Source organism: Physcomitrium patens, chromosome 7 (assembly GCF_059467195.1).
Source record: "Physcomitrium patens ecotype Gransden chromosome 7, ASM5946719v1, whole genome shotgun sequence".
Lineage (NCBI taxonomy): Eukaryota > Viridiplantae > Streptophyta > Bryopsida > Funariales > Funariaceae > Physcomitrium > Physcomitrium patens.
The window spans coordinates 4,708,590-4,732,077 of record NC_143416.1 but is presented as its reverse complement, the minus strand read 5'-3'; the positions used below and the strand labels follow the sequence as shown (position 1 = coordinate 4,732,077).

The following is a 23,488-nucleotide window of genomic DNA, read 5'->3' as shown; positions in this document are numbered from 1 at the left end:
ATTTAATAGCTTAAGGTATTTATTTGAATGTTATTTTGTCAACATGAAAAAATGATTCATATTAGCCAAATGATTAAACTTCAAAAAAAAATTCAATTGTTATTGAATTATTTGATATTATATAATCTTGACTATACACATACATCTGTTTTCATTTAATCCAAAGCTCAAGAATTTTCAACAAGTAATATTGTCACCAAAATAAAATAAAATAAAATAAAATAAAATAGCTATGGTATTTTATACAATTTTTTATTGCTATATTGTCAGCAAATATTGTAGATAATCTACATAGACAATCTTAAGAATAAATGTAAGTTTTACTATTTTAGATATAAAATAAACATGCAGAAATTTTAGTCTAAATTCAAAGCAACACAAGTAACAAAGGGATGTCATTATAAATAATCTATAATATTAAAAAATCATTTCTTAGAATTTAAAGTATAGCTCAATATTTTTTATTAAATCAGTAAATTTCATACTAGTCATGAGTTCACTTGTATGCTATTATCCAATACTGATACTAATATCATACTTAAAATTTTCTACACAATTATTTTAAGCATAATTTAAATTAAATAATTCCTAAAAATGTGGCTGATAGTAAATACATTTTTGATACAAAAATTTAATAAATTTCTTATTATCTATTTTTGTTCAACTCATCAATTATCCTGTTAAACAATTATTTAAAGTAAATGTTACAATGTACATAAAAATAAACCAAGAAATAGTTGTTTTTTTTTCTACGAATGTGTAATTGTAATATCATTAAAATATTCACTTAGTATATATGATTGAATATGATTTTTTTTTAAAAAATAAAAGGTGTGAAAATAATACTTCATCTAAATCATAAAAAATTCAAAATGAAATCTTAATTTTGACATAAGTTTGATAATTATTTAATCGACGTAAGGCTAAAATAAGAAAAAATTACAATGTCTTCATTTACATAATACAAGTGCACCAAAGATTATTTGAAGTTAGTAGAAATGTTTGTCATATACAGAAATCATTGTATCCATGCAACATGATTTACCTGACATTCAAAACATCAATGTGGATACAGTCTACAATGCTCACATACATGCAATATATAGTTATCATAATACATGTTGCTATAATTCTATTTTTAAATATTAACTGTGGTTTTTGGAGTACGATTTATTGAGTATTTGATATTTTTACTTATTAGTATTGACATTGTTGTTATGATTCTTGTTTTGCAAATAACGTCACAAGAAACTTGTTGTGAATGAGTCAACGGACGAATGAATACATGTGGAACAGACGAATGAAATACAGAGAACTAGACGAATGGATAATATGGATGAGAAAACGAGGATGAATGAAAACCCGAAGTCTCCGAGAGAGGGCCTGCCGGTGCCGTATCACCCACATCCTATATGACCAAAAGACTTTCATCCAACGAGGATCAATTAAACGACGACAAACGAGAGAGAGAGCATAATAACAAAAACACTTCAACAACAATGTAATAGCAACGAATGGAACCCACATCCACAAATACTATCCGACCTGGCAAGTCTGGGTCAAACCCACCCTCCAGAGCCTTTCTTCAAGGACAGAAAGGCAACGGAAGGGAACGGGGGAGGAGAGTGGTGGCAGTGGGCAGAGCGGGCAGCCGAGGAGAATGAATAACTAGTGAGTGAGTGAATGACTGTGAGTCAGTGCGTCAGTGAGACAGTCAGTGGGGCTATAGTTGGGAAATAGCAAAGCTAGAGATGTAGGCAGGCTAAGGCTTAGTAGCTTTTCAGGCAAGTTGGTGACAAATGGGGAGGGTGGATACAGAATATGGGCAGTGGGATGGGCTCAATCAATTGGCTGACCGTCTCCTCTAAGGGGTGGCCCCTACGAGAGAGGGGAGGGGAGGAAGGAGCCCTTAGGGTTGCTATGGATTAAAAGTAGGGCGGGGTGGGGAAGCGATGGTCTTATCTGTTTAGCCAATCCTACGAGGCAGCCCCCACTCCATCCAAAACTCTGATACCCCTACCCTACTCTACTCTACACTCTTCTCAACCCCAACTCACTCAACTCACTCACACTCCCTCCCCCACTATCCCCCACGTACCCCAGCCTAGCCGAGCCTACCTGCCCTACTACTCTACTCTAGCCCACCCTAGGGGATGATGGACCCGGCCCGCGCCCGTCACCGTCCTGACCCGACCCAGCCCGCACCCGTCCCCACCCTGCCCTTCCCTTCCCTGCTTGCCTCCCTCCCTCCCGGCGTCTCCAAGCCTCGCTCGATGCTCTTCCCCGCTTCGTCTCCGGCAGCGTCTCGGCCTGCCATTCTGCACCACGCTTATCAGCGTCATTCAACGTTTCTAATAATTCTCGCGGCGAGGGAGTAGTAGCTGCTGGTCATACCTCCAGGCGTCGTCGAGAACGACAGCTCGTGGTGAGCTATCGAGGTGAGTGAGTGGTGTCTTGGTGTTTTCTTTTTGTTTTTTCTCCCTCTCTCTTCTATCTCTCTCTTTGGCTTCCGATTTTAATCTTATTCTTCTTCTTGTTCTCTCTCTCTCGCCCTCTCTGTGTTTTTCTTTTCTCTCTCTCTTTTCTTCTTTGGGACGTCGTGCTTGTGTTGGTTGCGTCCCTTGGCCTCTGCATCGCGTGGGAGTTGTAGGTGAGAGAGTGTCCAGGTTTCGGTTGGACGGTCGTGGTGTCTCTTCGCCTCCACACACGCTTGTTCCTGTGGTCAGGGCGGGTAGATTCTTTTTTTTTTTCTTCTTTTTTTTGGGAAAGAGTCAGGGTTGGGGTGGATCATGCGGAGCTTGGGATGGAATTTTTGAGATTGGGCGTGTTAGGGTGTGATAAAGGGGACAGAGGGTGCTCTTAGTTCGGGGAGTTGTTTAGGGGAGCGCCTGTGAACCTGACGTTGTGATGATTGATTGTGTCCAGGTGGTATTGTTCGACTTTAGGGTGGACGGCGTGTTTGGTTGCTGTGTCGGTCGACCGATGACTGTTGAAGGTGGCAGTATGGTTTCGATTTGAAAGTGGACGGGGGACGGCTGTGCGGTTGCGGTCGGGTGAAGTAGGGATAGCTTACTGATGCCGGACACGTTGATTCGAGTGGTATCGCGCATATGATGCTGTATCGGTCAAGATTATGCGGTATCTTAAGAACTTTCGGGGAAGGAGTCTGAGTGCGTTGCCTGCCAGTAGGCTACTCTTCTGAGGTGGCAGAGGTCGTGGTACGAGTCGACCTGGAAAAGGGGAGTGAGGACAGGGCGATACAATGTCGTGGAGGCGGTCATCCGCTGCGGCGAAACTGGACGATTGTGCACTATCTGAAGTCTGCCGAAGCGGTGAGTCGGGGCTGTTGTCGTACTAAGAAAAACGAAATATTCCTTGCTTTTGACCATTCTGGGTCAGATTGCAGCGGTCGGCGGAGTAAATCAATGTAGGGTTTTCCGGGAAAATTATGCACATCAGCTTTGTCGACGGGCACACAGCGGGGAACGGATCCGCGGCAAGAAATTGGGGCTCTAGGACGGGCGATCAGATCCAGAGTAGCTTTGTGACAACCTCTATGCAGGCGCCCTCGTCAGCCCCGACTGACTCGGAGTCTGCGATTCCAACGATGCAGGCCTTGCCTCCTCAACCTGGTGCGCTGCCCTGCTTTGTAGAACCTAATAGTCTGGACAAATCAAGTGAGTCGATAAGAAGTATGGGGTACGGTGTTGGATTATGGGGAGCCTGTGCATTGTTGTTATGATCGATTCGTGTGCATGTCCAACATCTCGAACCTGACCAGCTGCTAGTCTTCGATGTCATTTTCCCTGAAATTGCTTTTTTCTTCCGCGTGGTTTTATACTTTTTTTTTTTTTTTTTTTTTTTTTTTGATAATCTTCACATAGATGCATCAGAATTTTGATTGGAGGATATTGGCTAGGCACTGTACTTTATCCCGGTGGACACGTAGCAGTAAGGGTTTGCGGTTCAGAATCGTGGATATGCCAGTTGGGCATACTGAAGATTGTTGTTCTGGAATGTTTGTTCTTCTTTTAGGATCTCCCCCGTCAACTTACTTAGATTAGGGCAATACTCGTATTCAGTCCTTAGCTAGCACATCAAGAGGAGTATAAGTGATTTTTTACTTGCCTCCAATATTACAGAGCGTATCTTGGATTGAGGACATAGGAATGATGAAAATTCAGAAGTCGTGACTATGTGGTCAATTTGTAGGTTATGCAACTTCTGGGTCCGAGGACCAGCCGCCGCGTCCACCTACTGGCGTTCCCACGGCTGGGGAGTATCTTTTACCACACACACAACTTGAGCTTGGCCACTCTATGGTAAGTTCCGGGTCATGTAGGTACGCAGCGTTGGTGCACGTTGCAAGGTTTCGACTGCTTTTAATCTATGTTTTTGTTTTGTTTTGCTATTTTCTTATTCTTTTTCGGGGAAATCATGCTAACTGAAGTTCATCATGTGAGGTGCAGGCACGTGCTGCATATCCATTTGCAGACCCATACTTTGGAGGTATCGTTGCCGCCTATGGCGCTCAAGCAGTGGTAATTACCCTTAATGCTATGCATCAGTTTGCCCGTTTATTTGGTTGGTGGTTGACAGCAGTAATCAGGGTAACGAATCCGAAGTTCCAGTGTTATTGGTATATTCTGAGATTGCTTATATTGTTGGTGGGTATAGATTCACCCCCACATGTTGGGGGTTCAACAAGCACGAATGCCCCTCCCATCTGAGATGATGGAAGAAGAGCCAGTGTATGTTAATGCTAAGCAATATCATGGTATCTTGCGGCGTCGACAGTCGCGAGCCAAAGCAGAGTCGGAAAACAAACTTATCAAGTCTCGTAAGGTATATCCTCGCCTGTGCCTCTTGGCACTGGAAATTGATGTCATATAAATTTGTGAACTTAAGATCTTTAGTCAGTAATGTATGCGTCTTACTGCAGTCTCCATTACAGAACCTTGTAATTTTAAAGTCGTCAAAGATAGTCGGTTAACATTTATAGTGGTTACATGCTTCTCCTTCCACCTCCACTGTTCAAAACTTCTCTGTTATTTAGTGTGGTTTCTATTTACCATGTTAGTGTCTTCGGATGTGCCCTGAATACCTCTCTCATGATGCTTTAAACCGAATCTGTCTTTTATGGTGGCAGTAAATTATAGTTCTGTTGGTGATCGTTAGAACTGTTGAGCTTGGTGATATATCTCGTCGTGTGATATGTTTAGTTTTGGTTGGCCAGACTTTTCTTAGCTAGAAAGGTAACTTAGAAGTCCTAATTGTGTCTCTCACATGTTCAATTCAGCCATATCTACATGAATCGCGGCATCAGCATGCCTTACGTAGAGCGAGGGGGAATGGGGGACGGTTCTTAAATACTAAAGCAAAGGAAGGAGATTCAAAATCAAATTCCGATGGTAACCATGGTTCTCACGAGGGTCAGTCCTCACAAGCGGGAAACGTTTCTAGCACTCGAGCATCTCATTCAGGAATGGACATGCTAAGTGGACAAGGAGACTCTGTAAATTATCATAACACCATGATGCAACATGGTCAGAACAATGCATATCTTAATCTTCATCCGCCACAATCCTTCCACTCGTCTGCATTTCACACACTGCCTGGTGGAAGTGAATCTGGAGATGGTGGTTCGAACGGAAACAACTTAGTGGTTAGTGGGTCGGAGCATACTGCAGTGGCCACCTGATATTGAGTTGCACTTGAGCTAGCCCTACTATTGGGGATTCATACTTTCTAGTGGGAACAAGATATGTGTGCTTACATGATTTTTGAAGTAGAACGCTGGGACAAGTGGCATTTGGAAGTGGACGTCTCATTTGCCGGTCTGTGGCAAGGATGCAGCAATTTTTGTTTGTGGACCTGTGTGAAACCTATGGCAAGGAGGGAGGCGCAGCTCCTTATTTGCGAGCCCTCTGCTCATCAGTCTTATCTTCTTCTCAATACCCCAGAAGATCCTGAGCTGTTTCAGTTGGCCGAAGAATTTGATGCAGCAGAAGATATAATGGTATATAAAGCTTCATTACCCCAGCACATTCAATGTTTGCAGATTGGACGGAGGATTCCTGTTACTAGTGCAAGTCCAAGCCTGGCGTTGGAGAGTGGATTGTAGGATTCTGAAGCACCAGGACGATGGGAGAATATTTCCCACTCTTTGTCTGCCTTGGTCACCGATAGTGAGGTCTTCTGGTTGATTGGATTTTTCCCCATAACTGAGTGATATGCGTGTGTTGTTTTCTAGACAGAAACTTGGAGTACAGTAGGATGTGTATATTGCTTCTTTTTGATTGCAGCTGGCTGCTTTTTATTCAACCTATTGCAGGTGGCTGTCACGGCCATCGTACACTAGAATTTCTTTACAATCAGTCCTGGGCAGTGAAACTGGTTCTGTGCATATGACTTCGAAGGCCGCTTGGAGCATTGCTTCGGTCGTCAATTTTTCTTTCAAGTGCAACAACCGTGTTGGAGAACCGTTTGGCACGCAAGTTTGCAAAATCTCTTCCATGACTGAGTTATGCCTCAAGTTACTCACTAAGATTTGTTGTCTTGGTCCTCCTTTGTACCGACGCTTTTTCTGTCATGATGCTTTAATCCTGAAACTGTTGGCAAATTTGAAGTCGTAACCTTTTTTTGTTCCCCAAATCTACGACGTCTACCTCGTAGTATGTAACAAGATATATTCACTCCACTTCCGGAATTGAAATCTGGTGCTTAGTTGTTTTGAATCCACTTCAGAGTTACATTCTCACACACACGCTGAAAAAACCTGGATCAGTTACTCCTTGCTACTAGTGACATTCTTAAGTTATGTAAGCATCATTGCTTTCAGACCTAGATAATCATAAGTTTTCACCATCGGAACGGTCAGATGCAGCGGCTTCAAAACTTGTGAGTTGCCAAATCACGTTCTCTACTGTCCAACCTTGATTCCTGTGAACCAAACTACGACATACCCCAACCTTGATGTCCACTTAAAGTTTGACCTGGAAGTCGAAGCCCGAAGGTTCACGTGTACGCTGAGAAACGATGGAGTAAAGCTCTTTATTTGTCAACATGGACATTCTTGTGATCAGTGAATAGGAAAAAGGAGATTGAATGGGAAAGACCAACAATTGTCGCATTTCTGCCTGTTTGGGGAAAAGCGTGGTTTTACGGGACAGAGGCAAAAGGTCGCAGAGCACGATGATGTAAGTAAAACACTGCGTGGCAGCCATAGCACAGCTGGAACCTGCAACTGCCAGGGAGTGGCCAAATGGCATTGTATAAAACGTCTCTCTTGACTGCATCTATCATACCCCTCCCAACTCATTCAGCCTTTTGTCTGTACATTTATGGGTGTGTGTATATATATATATATATATACACACATTATATCATACTATATTAGTGAGATTTTGTGCCATTTAGCATACAAATAACATTAGTAAAATGCATGGATTTATACAAAACTTCTATAAAAAATTAGAAATACAGAAAAAGAAAAAAATTATTTGTAAAGTTATGAAAGAAAAATACAAAACAAACTGGAGAACAACCATATACATACATACATACATACATACATAAAAATACACACACACACACACACACTAGTTTAGTTGAATTTGGATATATAGTATATTAAGCCTTTTTTACATTATTATGCGGATAAATTAGATACAAATATTTTACCACTTCTTACAAGATACTCTAAATAATAATAATAATAATGATAATATAATAGATTTCTATTTTGCAATATATATTAACATATTTTTCATTGTATTGTAACATTTTTCAAAAATAAATCTTGAAAAATCTCTTAATTTATAAATTTGCAAATATTATATACAAAATAAAAAATTATAAAAATAATTTAATACTAATAACAATAATTATTATTATTTTATTATTTTAATATATTTCTAAAATATCCTAATTTTATTTTATATATATATATATATATATATATATATATATAACCAAATGACTATATAAAAGATGCATTATTAATTTTAAAAAATAAAAATACAAAATAAAACCTTGTGCATATAATGTTGATTGTATATTAGATATTGGATAAACAAAGATTATTACACTTAACACATTAAGTGCTACAAACAAATCACAAAATATGTAATCTAAACCAAATACAAATTCACAACCAATACACTCTTAACGAAAGAAGAAGAATCTCTACATAAGTAAGTCAAGCTATCTCTCACACCACAAAATGGGAATCTAAGAGTGCAAGTATGAGTAGAAGAAAAATCCTAAAGCTCACTAAATAGCCAATCACCCTAGCCAAACAAATCCCTTACAACAAGCTTTCTCTCTCTCAAGAATATCAAGTCAAGGGGTTTTTCTACCTAAGTTTTCAAACCCTAGTTGACATTAACAAAGTCAACTAACAAAAAAAGCTAAACAGATGGAAAAACTACTAAATCATATACATCCGATGAAATTTGGCACTTGATGCCACATCACATGATATATCATGCATCTTATACTAATTTATTGTATGATTTCATCATTTATATCTTTTACTTGTAGAATTTTTATGAATTGACATTTATATATAAAATTAGAAATATACTTTATTACATATATAGAAGAATAAGATTTTAATATAATTTTAAAATGATAAATTTTAATTGATTTTAAATAAATATAGATAAAATCATAATTTTTTACCACTATATATTAAAATTAAAATTAATATTAATATTTCTACAATATTTTAAATGACATCTTGGTTGATTATTTGTTTGTTATTTTGGATTTTTTCTTAACATCTTTTATATGTTATACATGGCGTTTTTAGATTCTTATATGTTATACCATATATATATATATATATATATACATATATATTTCTAATAAAATATATTTTAGATATTACTATTAACATCTATTTTTTTGTTAATTTTTTAAAAAATTTAAAAATTTAAAGAATGAAGGAAAGAAATATATATATATATATATATATATATATATATATGTATATATACACATATATGTATATATTTTTATGAAATTTATACATACATATATATATATATATATATATATATATATATATATATTATTTTCTATGATAAGTGTTTGGCTTAACTAACTCGCATGTGGTCATCATCATGAGCCAATTATTTTTCTTTGATGTTGCATAGCTTATTTACCATATTTTAATGAATTGAAGCAATTTCAATTTTTTTTTTAAAAACATTTGTTGTTAAATTCTTTCACCCATCTTATGCTTATATTAGATAAATATCTTTCAATTTTGTAAAGAAATTTATTATCAATACTTTAATCTCCCTAAGTTATATTCTATAAGAATCCACTCTTTTTAATACCAGCTATTTTAATCCAAAACTAGGATGATTATATATATGATAAAATAAGCTCATGTATTGCGCAACTACATTCTATCATTTATTACTCAATAAACTATATTCCAATTTTTTGTGCATTATGTATATTATAAGTCTTATAATAAACACCAAAATAAAGACTAGAAATTAAGTACCTCCATTGTAATTGACAATAACTATTCTTTTACTTATTTTATTGATTGGTACTTTTTTTTAATAAATAATTATTACTTATTACACAAAACTATGCATATTATTGTTATGAACATTTAAAATAAAAAAAACAACACTATTGTATTAAATCACAATATTGTTATCAATGTTTTGGTGTCTTAAATTTTATATATTTTTTACTATTATAGTTTATTAATTCTCATATTCTAGTGGTCAACTTTATAAAATTATCTCATCAATTATTACCTAAATCATAATCTAATCAACAAAGATTTCAAAAAATATTTATTTTAAAAATCTATGCAATTATTTTTACAATAAGCTCCACAAATGCTATCAACTATATCATGTGATTGTCTTTAGTCATGTTTGTAGAATGTTAATAGTCTACAATGTTGCTTACAAAATAAGAGTGAAATTTTCATGTTCACTTTTGTATTAGATACTTATACATTAGTAAACATCTCAATTTTATAATTATTATTATTATTATTATTATTATTTTAAGACACCTCTGTAATAATTTTCTTTCCATGCAAGCCAAATCTTCATGAAGTACATGAGATTTTAGATTTAATTCTTTAAGAACTTTACTCAAAGTATATACAACCACTCAACTAAGGATAAAACTTGTTTTTGTGATTATATATATATATATATATATATATATATGAATATCCATTTGTTTATTTGAATTTTACATTTAATTCGTCTAAGTAATATTAACAAGTTTTATTTGATGAATCATATAAAATGTGATAGACATAGATTGATATAAGTTCAAAGATGTGATGCAAAAAAGTTTTTAGTTTTCTTAACTACTAAGATATTAGATCTTGAAAGCTAGAAAACTACATAAAACATAACTAAGAATGTATCTTTTTGAAAGACATACCCACATCTATCTGTCTATCTATATATGTATGCATATATATATTCCCTTGGTTCCACCGTGTAAAATGTGAAAGACTAATTCAATACCATTTAGTAAGCCAATTATTGCAATTGAGCACACAATAAATGTCTTTATCAATCTTTTGAAAGGCCTCTAGCCAAACGTACAAAGGTTAAGTAAAAATTCCCCAAGAATGTCTCTAACCTCCGCCTCAGCAAATGGGACAAGAAGGGCAGCACATTAGAGTAAGACATGAACAAGACAAAAGCTAGTTCTGGGGAAGTATAGACGATGTCTTTTCTTTCGTTCACTGCATTAACAGAATGGATCAGTAAACTTGACCCAGAGGAACACAATGTGATCTTCAAGTACTACAGAATGTCCATTGGCCTACAAGCCTTGATTGCAAGTAATCTCAATCTGCAAGTGAGCAAAATTTGCAATATAACAACCAATTCTGTATAACGCTAAGATAGCCAACAGTATCTTACGCGGGCGGGACTGCCCGTGCTTTGTACAAACAGATGTACGCCATATGCCAATCACCTCCCCCTGATAAATTTGTAATACTCTCCTCCCTCTGGACAGTTGGTTGATCGTCATCAAACTCTATCCATTTTCCATTATCTTGCTTAACCCAGGAAACATAATGACCTGAATCAGCGCTACGCCCTTTATGTGTCAGCACTGCAACGAGATCATATATTCCAGAGACTTCCGTGGCAGCTCCACTTCCATCCGATTTTGTGGTTGAAGAAGTTGCTGAACCATCAGTATCCATATCATGTTCTTTTCGTTCGCTCAAGGTTGATGTCTCGAGCGACTTCACCCCTTCTGCACCCACTTTCCCCTTTTCATCCTTCTTCAGACCAGCTTTAACTTCCTCAGCTGCAAATTGCCTTCTACGGGGTTCAACCAGTTTCTCTTTAAGCTCCTCTGTGCAGAAATCTAATACATCTAAAACCAGTGGATAACCCACCTTCCGCAGGATCTTGGCTTTCTGATTAGATTCTCTTTTCCAGAAAAACCGCACAAACTGTATTGTTAGATATTGAGGAAGCTTCTGAATATGAGACTCTTTGATAAACAGAGCACTCCGTCCAAGCAGTGGTGAAGTCTTCTCAAGCTCCCCTTTCAAACCATGCTTCAAACCATCATGCAAATGATTGACTTCTTGTGAGATGTGGCACTTCAAACTGAACACCGTTTCATTCTCCGAACTTGCCTCAGAACTTTCTGCACACTTCAATGTATTTTGTAACTCAACACCAAACAACTCCTGCACTAGAGGTGCTGATAACTGCTTGTTAATTGACGAGCTTTTCAACCCCTGTGACAAAACGTATATTAGCTGTGTCCAGCATTCCTCCGCGTCTTGTTGCATGTAGACGCCTTGATTTGTCTGTTGGCCGAATTGAGGATACCTGCCAATAACATTAATAGAATACATTAAAATCGGCGTACATATTCTACATCTAGCAACAGGGGTTAACCAGTAGCAGAACCAGTGTACAGTCAATGCAAGCACGATCACCAAAACGAGCGATGAAGCTTCAGGACCTATACGCCCAAACAGCAATTCCACAAAAGATAAAAGCATTTAGATCGAACTGTACACCTAGGAGTTTTGATCCTTGAAGGAACGGACTCCACATAATCTAAATTACGAAGAGGTCAACCCTAGATTACCAATCATAAATTCCAAGAGTAAATGATTCTCAACTAAAGATCGAAATGGATTATAACACCATCATCAAATAATTAAGATGAAACAAAAATTAGCACTATTCTTACAGTACACACAAACCTCAGTCCAAAAGCGAGAATATATGTAAATTTCTCAGTGGCACACTGCACAAGCAAATAAGAAAGTGGTAGGAAAGAGGAAAAGGATCGCACTTGTCTCGTAGCACAGTGAGGAACCGATATGGCGCCACAGGTCGGGCGCTATTATCCAGCTCATTAAACAAATCGCGTGTAGCCACGGTTAGGGTGTGCGACAGGGGATCCAAAATGTTGGCGCCCGCGGCAGAGTAGCCTCGCAACGCGTCTCTGAGCTCTGGCACTGAGTGTAAGCACTGCACCGTGGAGTTCATGTAACAAGTATTCCCCAAATTGACAAGCCCGGCCGTATGGCCAAGCACAGCCGCACCCTGCTCCTTCTCCGGCAGATCTTCGGCAAAAACGGGGACCTCAGCAGGCGCTTGCGGGATCGCATCAGCGGTGCCTATGAGCATCAGCCGCTGGCCTTCCTTCAACCCCAGCTTATGCAAGTCCGCATCATCCTTCAGCAAACCGCCTTTAACCATAATCTTCTGCCTCTCCGGATGCACGCCGGTAAGATCATACAGTTGACACTTGAACACATATCCTGGCTGATCGAGGTCAATCTCCACGGCGGAGAAGACCTCCTTCTGCCATTTCACGCTCACCGTCGGCATGTCGCCAACCCTACCAATACCGATGGTCCCACAGAACAGCAATACACCGTCCTACAACTGAACGCAACGGGGGAAACACACAACACCGCAAACACGAATCGCTAACCCTAAAACCAGAGACGTCGCAAAAACGCACCGCAACGGGAAGAGTAACAAATCTACGAGAGAAGCTCTCGTTTTCGCGATGGATTAATCCTGATGGAGAACGAGGACAACGAGGAGGAGGAGGAGCCCGGATGGACGTTAGTTATCTCGATGCTCGCGATGCTTCTTCTTCTTCTTTGTGATGCTGCGACGACGACGACGACTCGTTTTTTGCACCGTCTTGCTTGCTCGCTTACATGCTTCCCCCGCGGTCTCCTCACCAACTCGTCCCCCGCAAATGTGGGGACGGGTCGGGTCGGGGCGATCCGCCTGGGGGAAGACGCTTGGATGACATCTCTGCTTTATCAGTTGGATTATTTGTGATTATTATGCCAAGTTTGATGATAATTGCACTTTTATGTTTATTTATTGTTATTATTATTATTATTATTTTAAAGATCGTTGTAGTAAAATTGAAGGGAGAAGTGAGTGTGAGCTACCTTTCTAGTTGGAAGAGCCTATGTTTGTATCTTTTTTATTTTTATTTTGATCTATTTGTTATTTTCTTTGTTTTGGGCAAATATGTAGAATCTTATAAATATATTTCTTGTATTCAAGTCTTGATTAAAGATTCTCTAATTTTCTTTGTAATTGGAGAAAGCTATTTTAGTTTCTTTTCAATCTTATATCTATACTATTTTTTTCAATATACATTCTTATTTCAATGATACAGGAACTTATTATCTTCTCAAAATTTTCTTAACATTCATGTCTTTGATACAAGCTAGCATAGTTGTTAAAGTACCAATTTAAGTATTTTGATGATTTTTAATATTAGAATTAATTTTATTTTACAATTTTAAATTAATATATATAGTATTATTTCTTTTTATAGTTTATAATATAAATATCTGTCTAACTTAAGAGTTATCTTATTTTAGTATATTTATATCTATTTTATGTACTGTTATTAATTTTTTAAAATTATTTCTTTAATACTTTTTACAGATTATATATTATTTTTATCATATATGTATTTAAAAAATTATATATATATAATTTTTGTTGTTTTTATATTAATAGTAAAACCAGGGCCTTAATTCATGTATATATTAAATTAATTATGTAATATTTCAAACAAAAATTTATTATGTTTTATAATAGCAATTTTTGTTACAATTCTTATATCTATGTAGTTTAATAATCAATCAGTATTGCCATTTATATACTGAAACTAAAACTCTAATGTGTGTATGTATATGTGTATATATATATATATATATAAATAAATTGAGTAGCCTACTTTTATATGTAGCATCAAAAAATCCCATTGGCTAAAGCATTGGAGGGCCGATATATATATCATGTGTGTATGTGTGTGTGTGTGTGTGTGTGTTTTTTTTTTCTTTTTTTTCTTCTTCTTTTGATTGGTTGCCAAAAACGTATTCAATGTTCTCAAAACCAATGGATTTAACCACTAGTATATACATAGAAGAATCAGTAAGTTAATTCTAAAAATGTTAATTCTAAAAATGTCTGTTACCATTTGAATCTCCTCCAAGATAGCATCATAAATCCTTGGTTCATAGATTAAATTCCATATCACATATAAATGATTAGAAATCTGTTGTCAAATTTTTGAATTTTTCAAAGTTTTTTAATGATAAAGTTTTTTTTAATGTTTTGATTTACATTGTTTGAATGAAATGTGCATTTCTCACAGTATATTTTGACTCTGTGCATTCAAATGATTATTTAACTCCTCTCATTACACTCTATGATTGAGTTTTGATACCAATGGGATTATTTCGTACTAAAAACAAACAAAAAGAAGCAAATAATACCGAATCCAAACATCTCAAAGGAATCCTATTCTTGTCACCCATATGGATGAGAAATAGAATTTATCCATGAGTATTATTTCATCCTTAAATTCATTCATCCATCGATCGCTGGACAGTGTCTTGGTCATATACAGAGAGACCCCATCATTGCAGCAGCGATGGCGAAACCCGGTGTTTAGCGACCAAATCGCCCATTTATCCTCCGCGTGCAATCGTTAGCGACCAATTTATTCCCGCTCATCTATCAGTTCAACATGCGACGATTCTAATGACACCCATTTTGTGGAGGTGATTTCTGATTTCGTGTAGTTCGACGAGCAGTTTCTGCTTGGCAGTGGAGTTCAGGTTTTCTTTTTTCGTTGTTGCGTGGATCGGTACGAGCAAAACATTGTGGAGATTTGTAAATCACAGTCAGCACCATTAGTTGCAGCAAGATGGTAGTCGCTGCGTATAGCAGCGGTACTTCCAAGGTATGTCTTGATTTGTTACTATACTCCTCTTTTTTTCTTTTTCCTTTTTTTTTTTTTTTTTTTTTTTTTTTGTGTGTGTGTGTGTGGTTGTATTGGTGGGTATTCTCGTTGACGGTCTCAGCTTGGAAAGGGGAAGCATGGTTTGGGCACTACTCTTGGTTGTCGTATGGCTCAATGGAGAAGAGTTCAGATGATCGGTGATGGACCTAGCTGATTGCACGTATTGGGTGTGGTTGGCAGCAATTGGAGACGCTTCGGAAGAAAGTTCACGAGGGGAACTACTATGAAGCCCAACAAATGTACAAGGCGGTTCATTCCAGGTAGCACACGCATTGGAATCGGGTGTTTTCATGCTGCGAATCCATTGAGGGTATCGTCTGGGTTGGACTTAGTTGTAATGCTATGTCGTGCTAGGTTTTTGGTAATTTAATTCCGGAGTTCGTCTCCCTCTTCTTCTGGCATTAGTCAACGGTATTAACGTTCGAGTGTTAAATTCCCTGGAGAGCATAAACCATCGCTCTGACCATTGCGAATTTACATTGCTTCAGACCGATGGTGGAGATTGGTTGGTTTGTATCCGAGAATTTGTAAATTCAAGGCTATCAATTCATAATTTGCTTATTTGGAAAATGTTGGTATCTCCTTGGTGGTTTCATTTTTCCTTTATTTTGAAGTCTGACTAACAGCTTCTTAGATCTGATCTGGCGACATGTTAACTTTTGAGTGATTGTGCAAGTCCTTGTCGTGACTTTCTGACTAACGTAGTGGGTTCGTCGGTGTGGTTGCTGCTAGATACATGCACGCAAAGAAGCACAAGGAGGCCAGTGAACTCTTGAACTCTGGTGCCGTGGCGATGCTTAAGCATGGGGAGGTACCCATCTGCCTCTGAGTTCCAAATTGTGGTGTATCTCCAGTCAAACATGTTATTTGTGGAATGATTTTGTTGGTAAAATTGACGTATCATCTGCTGAAATTTAGTTGATCATATTGACATTACGTAACCAATTGGATTTTGTTTAGAGGAGCTAAAAGATGGTGTTACAGAGTTTTGTCATTGGTTATCCATTCGCAGGTCACATGTGGGACAGAGCTTGCTTTGCTTTTGATCCAGACGTTCCATGTGGCCAAAACACCTTTCGATAGTTCTACATTGGGTGTGTATTTATCTTTTTTCTGAAGTAGTTATTTCAAAGATCAAGCAAATAAAGTTTTAAGTTCATTCCCAATAAGGTTTTGATTTTTTTTACCTTGCTAGCTTGCTGCTTGTACGTCTACCGTATTTTTGGCTGTATTCCGTACATGTGGCGCTTTGTTTCAATAAGCTGAACATTGCATTTCGTACTGCTTTTTAAGAAACTTCTAAGTCATTCTTTTGTTTTACTTTCGAACAGATCAAATAAGAGAAATTTATAATGCATATCCACGGGCGTCAAGCACAGATCAAAAGCTATCAGGTGACAAAGGGGCGAGTTACTCAGACACAGAAGCTTCTGAGGCCGCAGTCATTGCAAGGACTCGTGTTGAGGGATGCACATCGTTCTTGCGGGCAGCTCTTAAGTACAGCTTCTTGCTTTCGCCAATATTTTTCACTGGTTTCATTTTCATTTTTGGTCTTAAACAACAATCTATTTCGTTTCTCTTCAAGTCATCTTCTGCCCTGTTGCTTGCTGACGTTATTGTTTATCATTCCCTTATGCAGGTGGTCGACTGAAACTGGGGGCTTTTCCAGAGGTGCCCCTGAGTTGCATGACATGCTTGGCGAATACATTTGGACTGAAGCTCCCACTCCTGTAAGCATACTAAGTAAAGACCTTATGAGTTCTACTTGTGGGTAGTTGTGAACAATCTTTTCGTACACTTCAGCAGCGAGCAAGGTTAGGTGTATACTTTTTCGGTTTAGAAATCATATAGAGCCATTTGAAACTTGATTGATACCCTAGGTCATCCAGCTCACAGAAAATATTAAATGTAGTTACTAGTGCTGAGAAGGTAGTTTGAATTTCACACTGTTCATATTCAGCTATAAATTTTCTGTATATTGTTCTGCTCTAATAGGGTTGATGTACGAAGATATGAACTGTGACATTTTTGTTTTCATGACATGATTGCCTTTACATGTTTGCTGTCAAAGAGAGGGTAATGAGCTTTTGTTGTCGAAGAAGTTGTAATTTTTGTTTTTGCAAAGCTGGCTGTTTTTTCAATATCTCATATTCTGGATCAATCTTCTGTAGGAAATGACGAAAGTATCACAACATTTTGTGCGAGGGAATCATCCGGAGACATTCGCTAAAGTTGTTGTCGACTGTATGGACAAGGTACTGTTCATTGATCACTAATGGTGGGGTATTGTCTCCTTATATTGTGAATCTCTAACATTGAGCTCAGTGTTTTTTTAACATTCATTACCTGTTAGCTTTGTTCTTTCTTTCTATGTCGTGACCCTTTGTAGAGGAGAGTCTCTTGTAGTAATAGTTTATGTATATCATTATGTTGTGGTTATTCTCCTATATTGCAGTGCTATTCTGGCGAAGCGGATTTGGTGGTTGCGAGGGCCATCTTGCTGTAAGTCTTCAACCTGGGCACCAGTCTCTCTCTCGCTCTCTCTCTCTCTCAACACAATTTCCTTCATTTTTCACTAAACGTTACTTCGTGTGCAGATATTTGTCCCTAGGTAATCTGAGAGATGCCAATCGCCTGTGGGATTCTGTTAAGCAAACACTGAGCGACAACTTTCAAGAACTTCCGGATACTCCACTGTTGCAATTTATCAAGTTCCTTCTATTAACGTATGTGAACCTAGTGTTTTCCTTGTCTTTGCATCGCAGACCTGTTGCATTTTTGGTAGTCTTTTAGCACTGTCCTGTTAATATGCTTTTCCTACATTAATATCAGAGTGTATAGTTGTGTAAAGCGTGTCACGTTAGTTTTCTCACTGTCAGAATTTAATCTTCTCAAATCTATGTTCTTTTGTTGGCTGTGTTTGCAGACTTGAGAGAGATGCACTTCCGTTGTTCAGGATGCTTAAGCAAGAGTACAAGTCTAGTCTTGATCGCGATCCTTCCTATGATGAGGTGTGTTGGGAAGTCATGTTCTAAGTCAATGTTTTCAGCATCTTTTCGAATCGGATAGCAGCTTACTTGAGGAGTCTACAACATGTTGTCTAACAAACTGTGTGGACTATCATGTGCATTATCAATTATCTCCTCCATTTGATCATGCTGCTTTTTTTTTTTTTTTTTTTTTTTTTTTTTTTTTTTTTTTTCTTTTTCCTTTAAGGTTGTTCCGTTTCGTTTTGAAAACTTAATTGCATTGGGAATGCAGTACCTGAATGAAATAGGGGAGCGGTTTTATAATTTGCAGCGAAGAAATGGTATGCAAGGCATACTTGGAGACTTTATGAAGGTGCTTCTTATTCTTTTGACTTGTTTATAGCTTGTTTAATCAGATCTCTTTGGCGAAGTTTGACATGTATAAATTGAGGTACTGAAAGAACCGTAAAGTCCTTAAGCTTTCTATTGTTATCTTTTCAAGTGATTGCTGTTGCTCATTTTTGTTCGAATTGCCCTGTTGGGTTTTGAAGTCTGGAGGATAGTTTGGTTGTAGGAAATCATTACATTTTAGGCAACGGGTACCTTTACCATGTCACACTTAGTACTCTTCTGTCTGTCGACTTGAGTGGAATCCAGTGTTTATGGGTTACTGGGCTTGTGGATGTTTTTGTAGAGATTTCGGACTGGGGTTGGGTCAATTTTGTTGGTCATTACACCTTTGTTACTGGGAATATACAATTGATTGAAAGTCAAGTTGTAGCTGTTTTTGAAGCGGCTTTCTGGCAACAAGAGTTGCATTCTAATTTTAATTATTTCGGTTTTTGTAGATGTTTGCGATGGATAACTGAGACAGGTGCGAGATATGCCTGTAGTTAGTAGAATTCAGACAGGTTGTCATTATATTCTTGAAATCACATGGGGCACCACCGGACGTGTTCTTTCAGGTGGTGGTCACGCATTGTCGCTATATTGTGGACATTAACTCATGCCACACTAAGGCTGAATGTACATTTCTGGTATCTCTTTAGTCTTGTGCAAGGGAGCATGTGACATTCACTGCTGAAAGGTCTCGGCAAGTTATACTAGAAATGTGCTTTAGACCTAGATAGGCTATTTGTGACGATAAGGAGTGTACGTTTACTGGTGAGCTGAATCCTGCCCTTGACAAATCATCATTTTTCTGTAAGGTATATTGAAGACAGACCTCTATTTGAGGAATGTAATGAGAGTAGGGTATTTTTCATATATTTGTGTTCGCCCCAAATTAAGTCCATTTCCAGAACCAGGATAGGTTGCACATTTTCTAGTTTGTTATTTTAATGTACGGATAATTCTCAATTATATCTCCTATTGACACAAATGTTATCCACATTTATAGCGACCTTAACTCAATAAAAAGCATCTTGACAGAAGACTTACTAGTCTAAATCACCTTGGCTTCAGAATTATGGAATCGGTATTATGTAAAGTGATATAAGGTCAATGTACATCGTCCCTCAACTTCGAATACTTGTTTCCAATTTCAAAGAGAGTATTTATCATAGTCCTTGCTTTGAAATATGCTGAACATAAAGCAGTAAAAGTCATCAATCTGTCATTACTGTTCTTGCGTTGATAATACCATAGATTGTTGATACAGCTTGTATAGCATTTTCATTGAATCAGTCTATAGTTTTAACTCCATAATCTGGATTGAGAATTTGACAGGCAACTGAGAACCCCTTCATGATTCAGCTCAGTTTTTTTTGTTGAGTCAAGAATGGCACAACTTATTCGTAATCAACGATAATAGGCGTGAAACCATTTCTGCGGGGTACAACCTTATACAACCAGTTTTGAAGGGGAGATAGCATCAGAAACAGAAAAAAATGAAATAATAAAAAACACGCTTGATTGAGAAGCAGCTATTCAATGTGAAAGATCTTTCAACATAATTCCCAAACAACTTTCATAACTTTCACAACAGAACTTTTAACCTAACATATTTGTATACATTGGGCAGAAAAAATCATAACACACCTTAGGCACAAAGCTTTGTTAACCCAGTCTATTACAACTTAGCTTCAATTTTTTCTTTTAAAAAATTATTTTTTAAAAACAAAAAAAGAGTTAAATTTATATTTAAACTTCATTCTATGAACAATTAAAAAAAGTAAAGATGGCACATGTAAAGAAAACAAGGATTCTAGATACAGCAAAGGTTTCTAGTTGAAAACTTTCCATGAGGGAGGATTATTTTTTTATTTTTTTTAAAACTTTAATACATGTGCTACACTAATATATTTTCACTTAGACTCATCATTCTTCAATTATCCTCACCACCCTTAACCTAGAGAAAAAAACACATTAATATATTTAAAACTTAAGTGAATTACTAATTTGGATGACCATCTACTAAAAATATTCATTCTCCTTGGGAGGTCCCCAATCTAGGAGCATTTCCTCACTAACTCACACCCACAAGCGATGGTTGAAACCCACTTTAAACTCCGCAATGACCCTAAACTACTGACAAATTTGGACATCAGAACACAACTACGACTCTAAACAATGTTGACAGTTCACATCCCGAACGAAAAACCCTAATAAAAAAATAAAAAAATAAAAACCCCACCTCTGTGTTCAAACCAAAGTTTACCACAAGCGACTCCATGAGAGGAGTCATGCGTCACGACGAACACCGCCGCGAACTGACGCGGCGTCATTAGCGGCAACGCCCAGCGGCCGAAGTGGAGATGGGAGCGGTAGGGTTTCGGGAGAGGTCCTGGAGAGTCGATGATCGACAGGGAGTGAGTGAGTGCCTCGCAGTGATTGCCGTTGAGCATTCGGGATTGAGTATTGTGATTGCGAGGAGCTCAATCAATCGGATCATCCATAATGCCTCTCTTCTACCCTTCCATCCTTTTCCAGGTTAGTGTTTGGTCGTCGAAGAAATTCTTCCGCGCTTCGCTTCGGTGACTGAATTCGGATTTGTTGTTGTTCCTACGATGATGGAATGGGGGTGGGGGGGTTTGGTTGGTGGGTCGAATTGTGGCAGGAGCGGGTGCTGGGCTTCGTTATGGGAGGATTGGTCGGGGCGGGGGTTTCCATGTACGACCAACGAGAGATTTGGAAGTCGACTGCAGGTCTTGCCGAGATGTTGTCCCGAGGGACTCTCCCAGCTGCCCGTGGTATTTCGGTATGGAGCTGGATCTTGTGTGTGAGATTGTGCTGATTCTGATGCTTTCTTTAGCGTTTTCTTTGCGTATCGATTTGGGTGTCAAAATTGTTGATGTTTAATCCGTGGTGCTTCCGATAAGCTCCTCACGATCTAGGATGCTTCACCCCTCTTCGTGCTGGTGTGCTAATTACTGGAAACGTACGTTTGAAAGATTATTTCCTCGAAGAAGAAATATTCAATATGGTTTTGATTGGTGGAGAAACAATTGTTATGTGCAAATGTAATGTTTATTTAGTTGCGGATGTGACGGTTGCAGAGTCCGCCTCCAATTTTGGGAAGAGAAGCGCGGGCCGATCTAGCTCATTTGTGGAACTCTGCCGTAGATAGGACTTTCGGACCCCTCATCGCTGTAATAAGCTCGAAAGGCTGGTGAACAATTAGGTGTTTGATTACTACATCATTTGATTACTACATGATTACAGAGTTTGATTAGCCCTGGCATACGTTCCTCATCCAAGAGTTAACATTTTGTCTCCTGCAGACCTAGGTTCGATGTTCATCGTTGAAGGCTTTTTATGTGTTGGCTGTCCCTTCGATTCATTTCGCTAACCTCTTAAAGCTATAGGTGTCTAAAGATTGCTGATCTCAAAAGAAGGGACATAATGTTTTGCTTGTGTGGACATAAGACGCAATCAATGATTTCGATTGCGATGGTTAGAGATCAGATTTCGATCAATGTATTGAGAGGAGTGTCTGCTTCTTTATGCAATTGACTCGCCCATGTTCCTTCACTTTCCAACTTCACATTCAAGCCCATTTTTGTCTGTTCTGCTATTGAGGGATTGCTGGCAAACTGTGCAAACTCTGAAGCTTGAAATAAATCTGACAGTGTTGTCAAATTCACAAGTTCAGCTTGCGTTGACATACATGACATGACAACATGCGCATGATTCTTTCAAGTTTGGTTAGAGTTAAGATTTAGACTGGATTTTTGTAGATGCGATTAGGGTTGATTGGATTTTGCATTAAAAGCCTGGTTGCCTATGTGGCGGTCTACTGGTTGTGAGATTTCCGGGGTACGCAGCACAATTGTGCGATGCTTTTAATTGTGATACTTGTATTCAACTCAATATTCTGAACAATAATGTTGAATAAATTAAATGAATTGCATTTAAAGCCTGATATTACCAAATGATATATGTTTGGTAATGTCAGGCCAAATCTCTTATTACGAAACTAATGTAGGTAATAAGAGATTTGGAAATGTTTTTGATTCAGATAAAAATTGAATTACTACAAGAGTTCATTGATGTAGGTAGCAACAACTAGCAAGTTTTAAAAAATATTAGTTTGAATGATTTTTGTTAAATTATTTCTATTATGTTGATAGCAACATTAAGTTTTGTTTTATTTTAAGACTTTTGTATAATACATTTCTTCCAATGTGCAATAAGAACAATTATTATGTCAAATTTTCCAATTTATAAGGATATAACATTTAAAGAAATCACAAAGGAAGGCAATTCAATGACCTTCATTAAGAGCTAGAATGGTTTAATTTACAACAACATTTCATAATTGTTGGCAATTGTTATTGTTATCATTGCTAGTACATTAAACATTGTTTAAAACAACAAAAGAGAAGAAATTCAACAAAGTATAATTACAAAGTAACAACATTTACATTTTAATCTATTTGCAATTGGAATTGTTATCAATTTCCATTATAAAGAATTAGATGTAATAATAATATATATGTATTGATGCAAACATTGTATCAACAATGTTGAAAGCTTTAAATTGTGGATGCTAAGAGCTTCCTATTGCTTTCTAAGAAAAGAATAAAATGAATCCCTTGAATTGTGTGGAAATCATTATTACAATAGAAGAGATAATGAATGTTAATAAAAATAAAATCATATGTAGTATTGAGATTTTATGAAATTCATAAATTTCTTACTTGAGATGCATAGAGTAAAATCAAACCCCATTTGGACATATGTGT

At 37.4% G+C, this 23,488-nt stretch overlaps 4 protein-coding genes across 5 annotated transcripts; 3 read left to right on the top strand and 1 right to left on the bottom strand.

Annotated features, from left to right (window-relative positions):
• Nucleotides 1-2,271: 2,271 nt before the first annotated feature.
• On the top strand, nt 2,272-6,492 carry LOC112284647 (uncharacterized). 2 transcript variants are annotated; one of them, XM_024524647.3, is made up of 6 exons: nt 2,272-2,438; nt 2,926-3,632; nt 4,213-4,322; nt 4,470-4,541; nt 4,678-4,845; nt 5,300-6,492. In XM_024524647.3, exons 2-6 carry the CDS (start codon nt 3,449-3,451, stop codon nt 5,699-5,701), a joined length of 936 nt encoding a protein of 311 aa, XP_024380415.1. In that variant the 5' UTR covers nt 2,272-2,438; nt 2,926-3,448; the 3' UTR covers nt 5,702-6,492. The 2 variants fall into 2 exon arrangements, with proteins under 2 accessions (XP_024380415.1, XP_090107910.1); XM_090251784.1 differs by having other exon boundaries at nt 2,373-2,650.
• Nucleotides 6,493-10,706: 4,214 nt separating this feature from the next.
• LOC112284956 (ubiquitin carboxyl-terminal hydrolase 6) lies at nt 10,707-13,252 on the bottom strand. Its single transcript, XM_024525376.3, has 2 exons — nt 12,334-13,252; nt 10,707-11,858 (listed from the first exon to the last, which is right to left on the bottom strand). The coding sequence occupies exons 1-2, from the start codon at nt 12,873-12,875 to the stop codon at nt 10,922-10,924; spliced, it is 1,479 nt and encodes a 492-aa protein (XP_024381144.1). The 5' UTR covers nt 12,876-13,252; the 3' UTR covers nt 10,707-10,921.
• A 1,706-nt stretch (nt 13,253-14,958) lies between these two features.
• LOC112284279 (protein GET4) lies at nt 14,959-19,735 on the top strand. Its single transcript, XM_024523963.3, has 12 exons — nt 14,959-15,273; nt 15,514-15,593; nt 16,066-16,144; nt 16,346-16,427; nt 16,665-16,830; nt 16,973-17,063; nt 17,505-17,588; nt 17,789-17,835; nt 17,931-18,059; nt 18,260-18,344; nt 18,595-18,675; nt 19,151-19,735. The coding sequence occupies exons 1-12, from the start codon at nt 15,238-15,240 to the stop codon at nt 19,169-19,171; spliced, it is 981 nt and encodes a 326-aa protein (XP_024379731.1). The 5' UTR covers nt 14,959-15,237; the 3' UTR covers nt 19,172-19,735.
• A 1,406-nt stretch (nt 19,736-21,141) lies between these two features.
• Nucleotides 21,142-22,287, top strand: LOC112284399 (uncharacterized). Its single transcript, XM_024524150.3, has 3 exons — nt 21,142-21,233; nt 21,361-21,501; nt 21,800-22,287. The coding sequence occupies exons 1-3, from the start codon at nt 21,201-21,203 to the stop codon at nt 21,914-21,916; spliced, it is 291 nt and encodes a 96-aa protein (XP_024379918.1). The 5' UTR covers nt 21,142-21,200; the 3' UTR covers nt 21,917-22,287.
• Nucleotides 22,288-23,488: the final 1,201 nt, after the last annotated feature.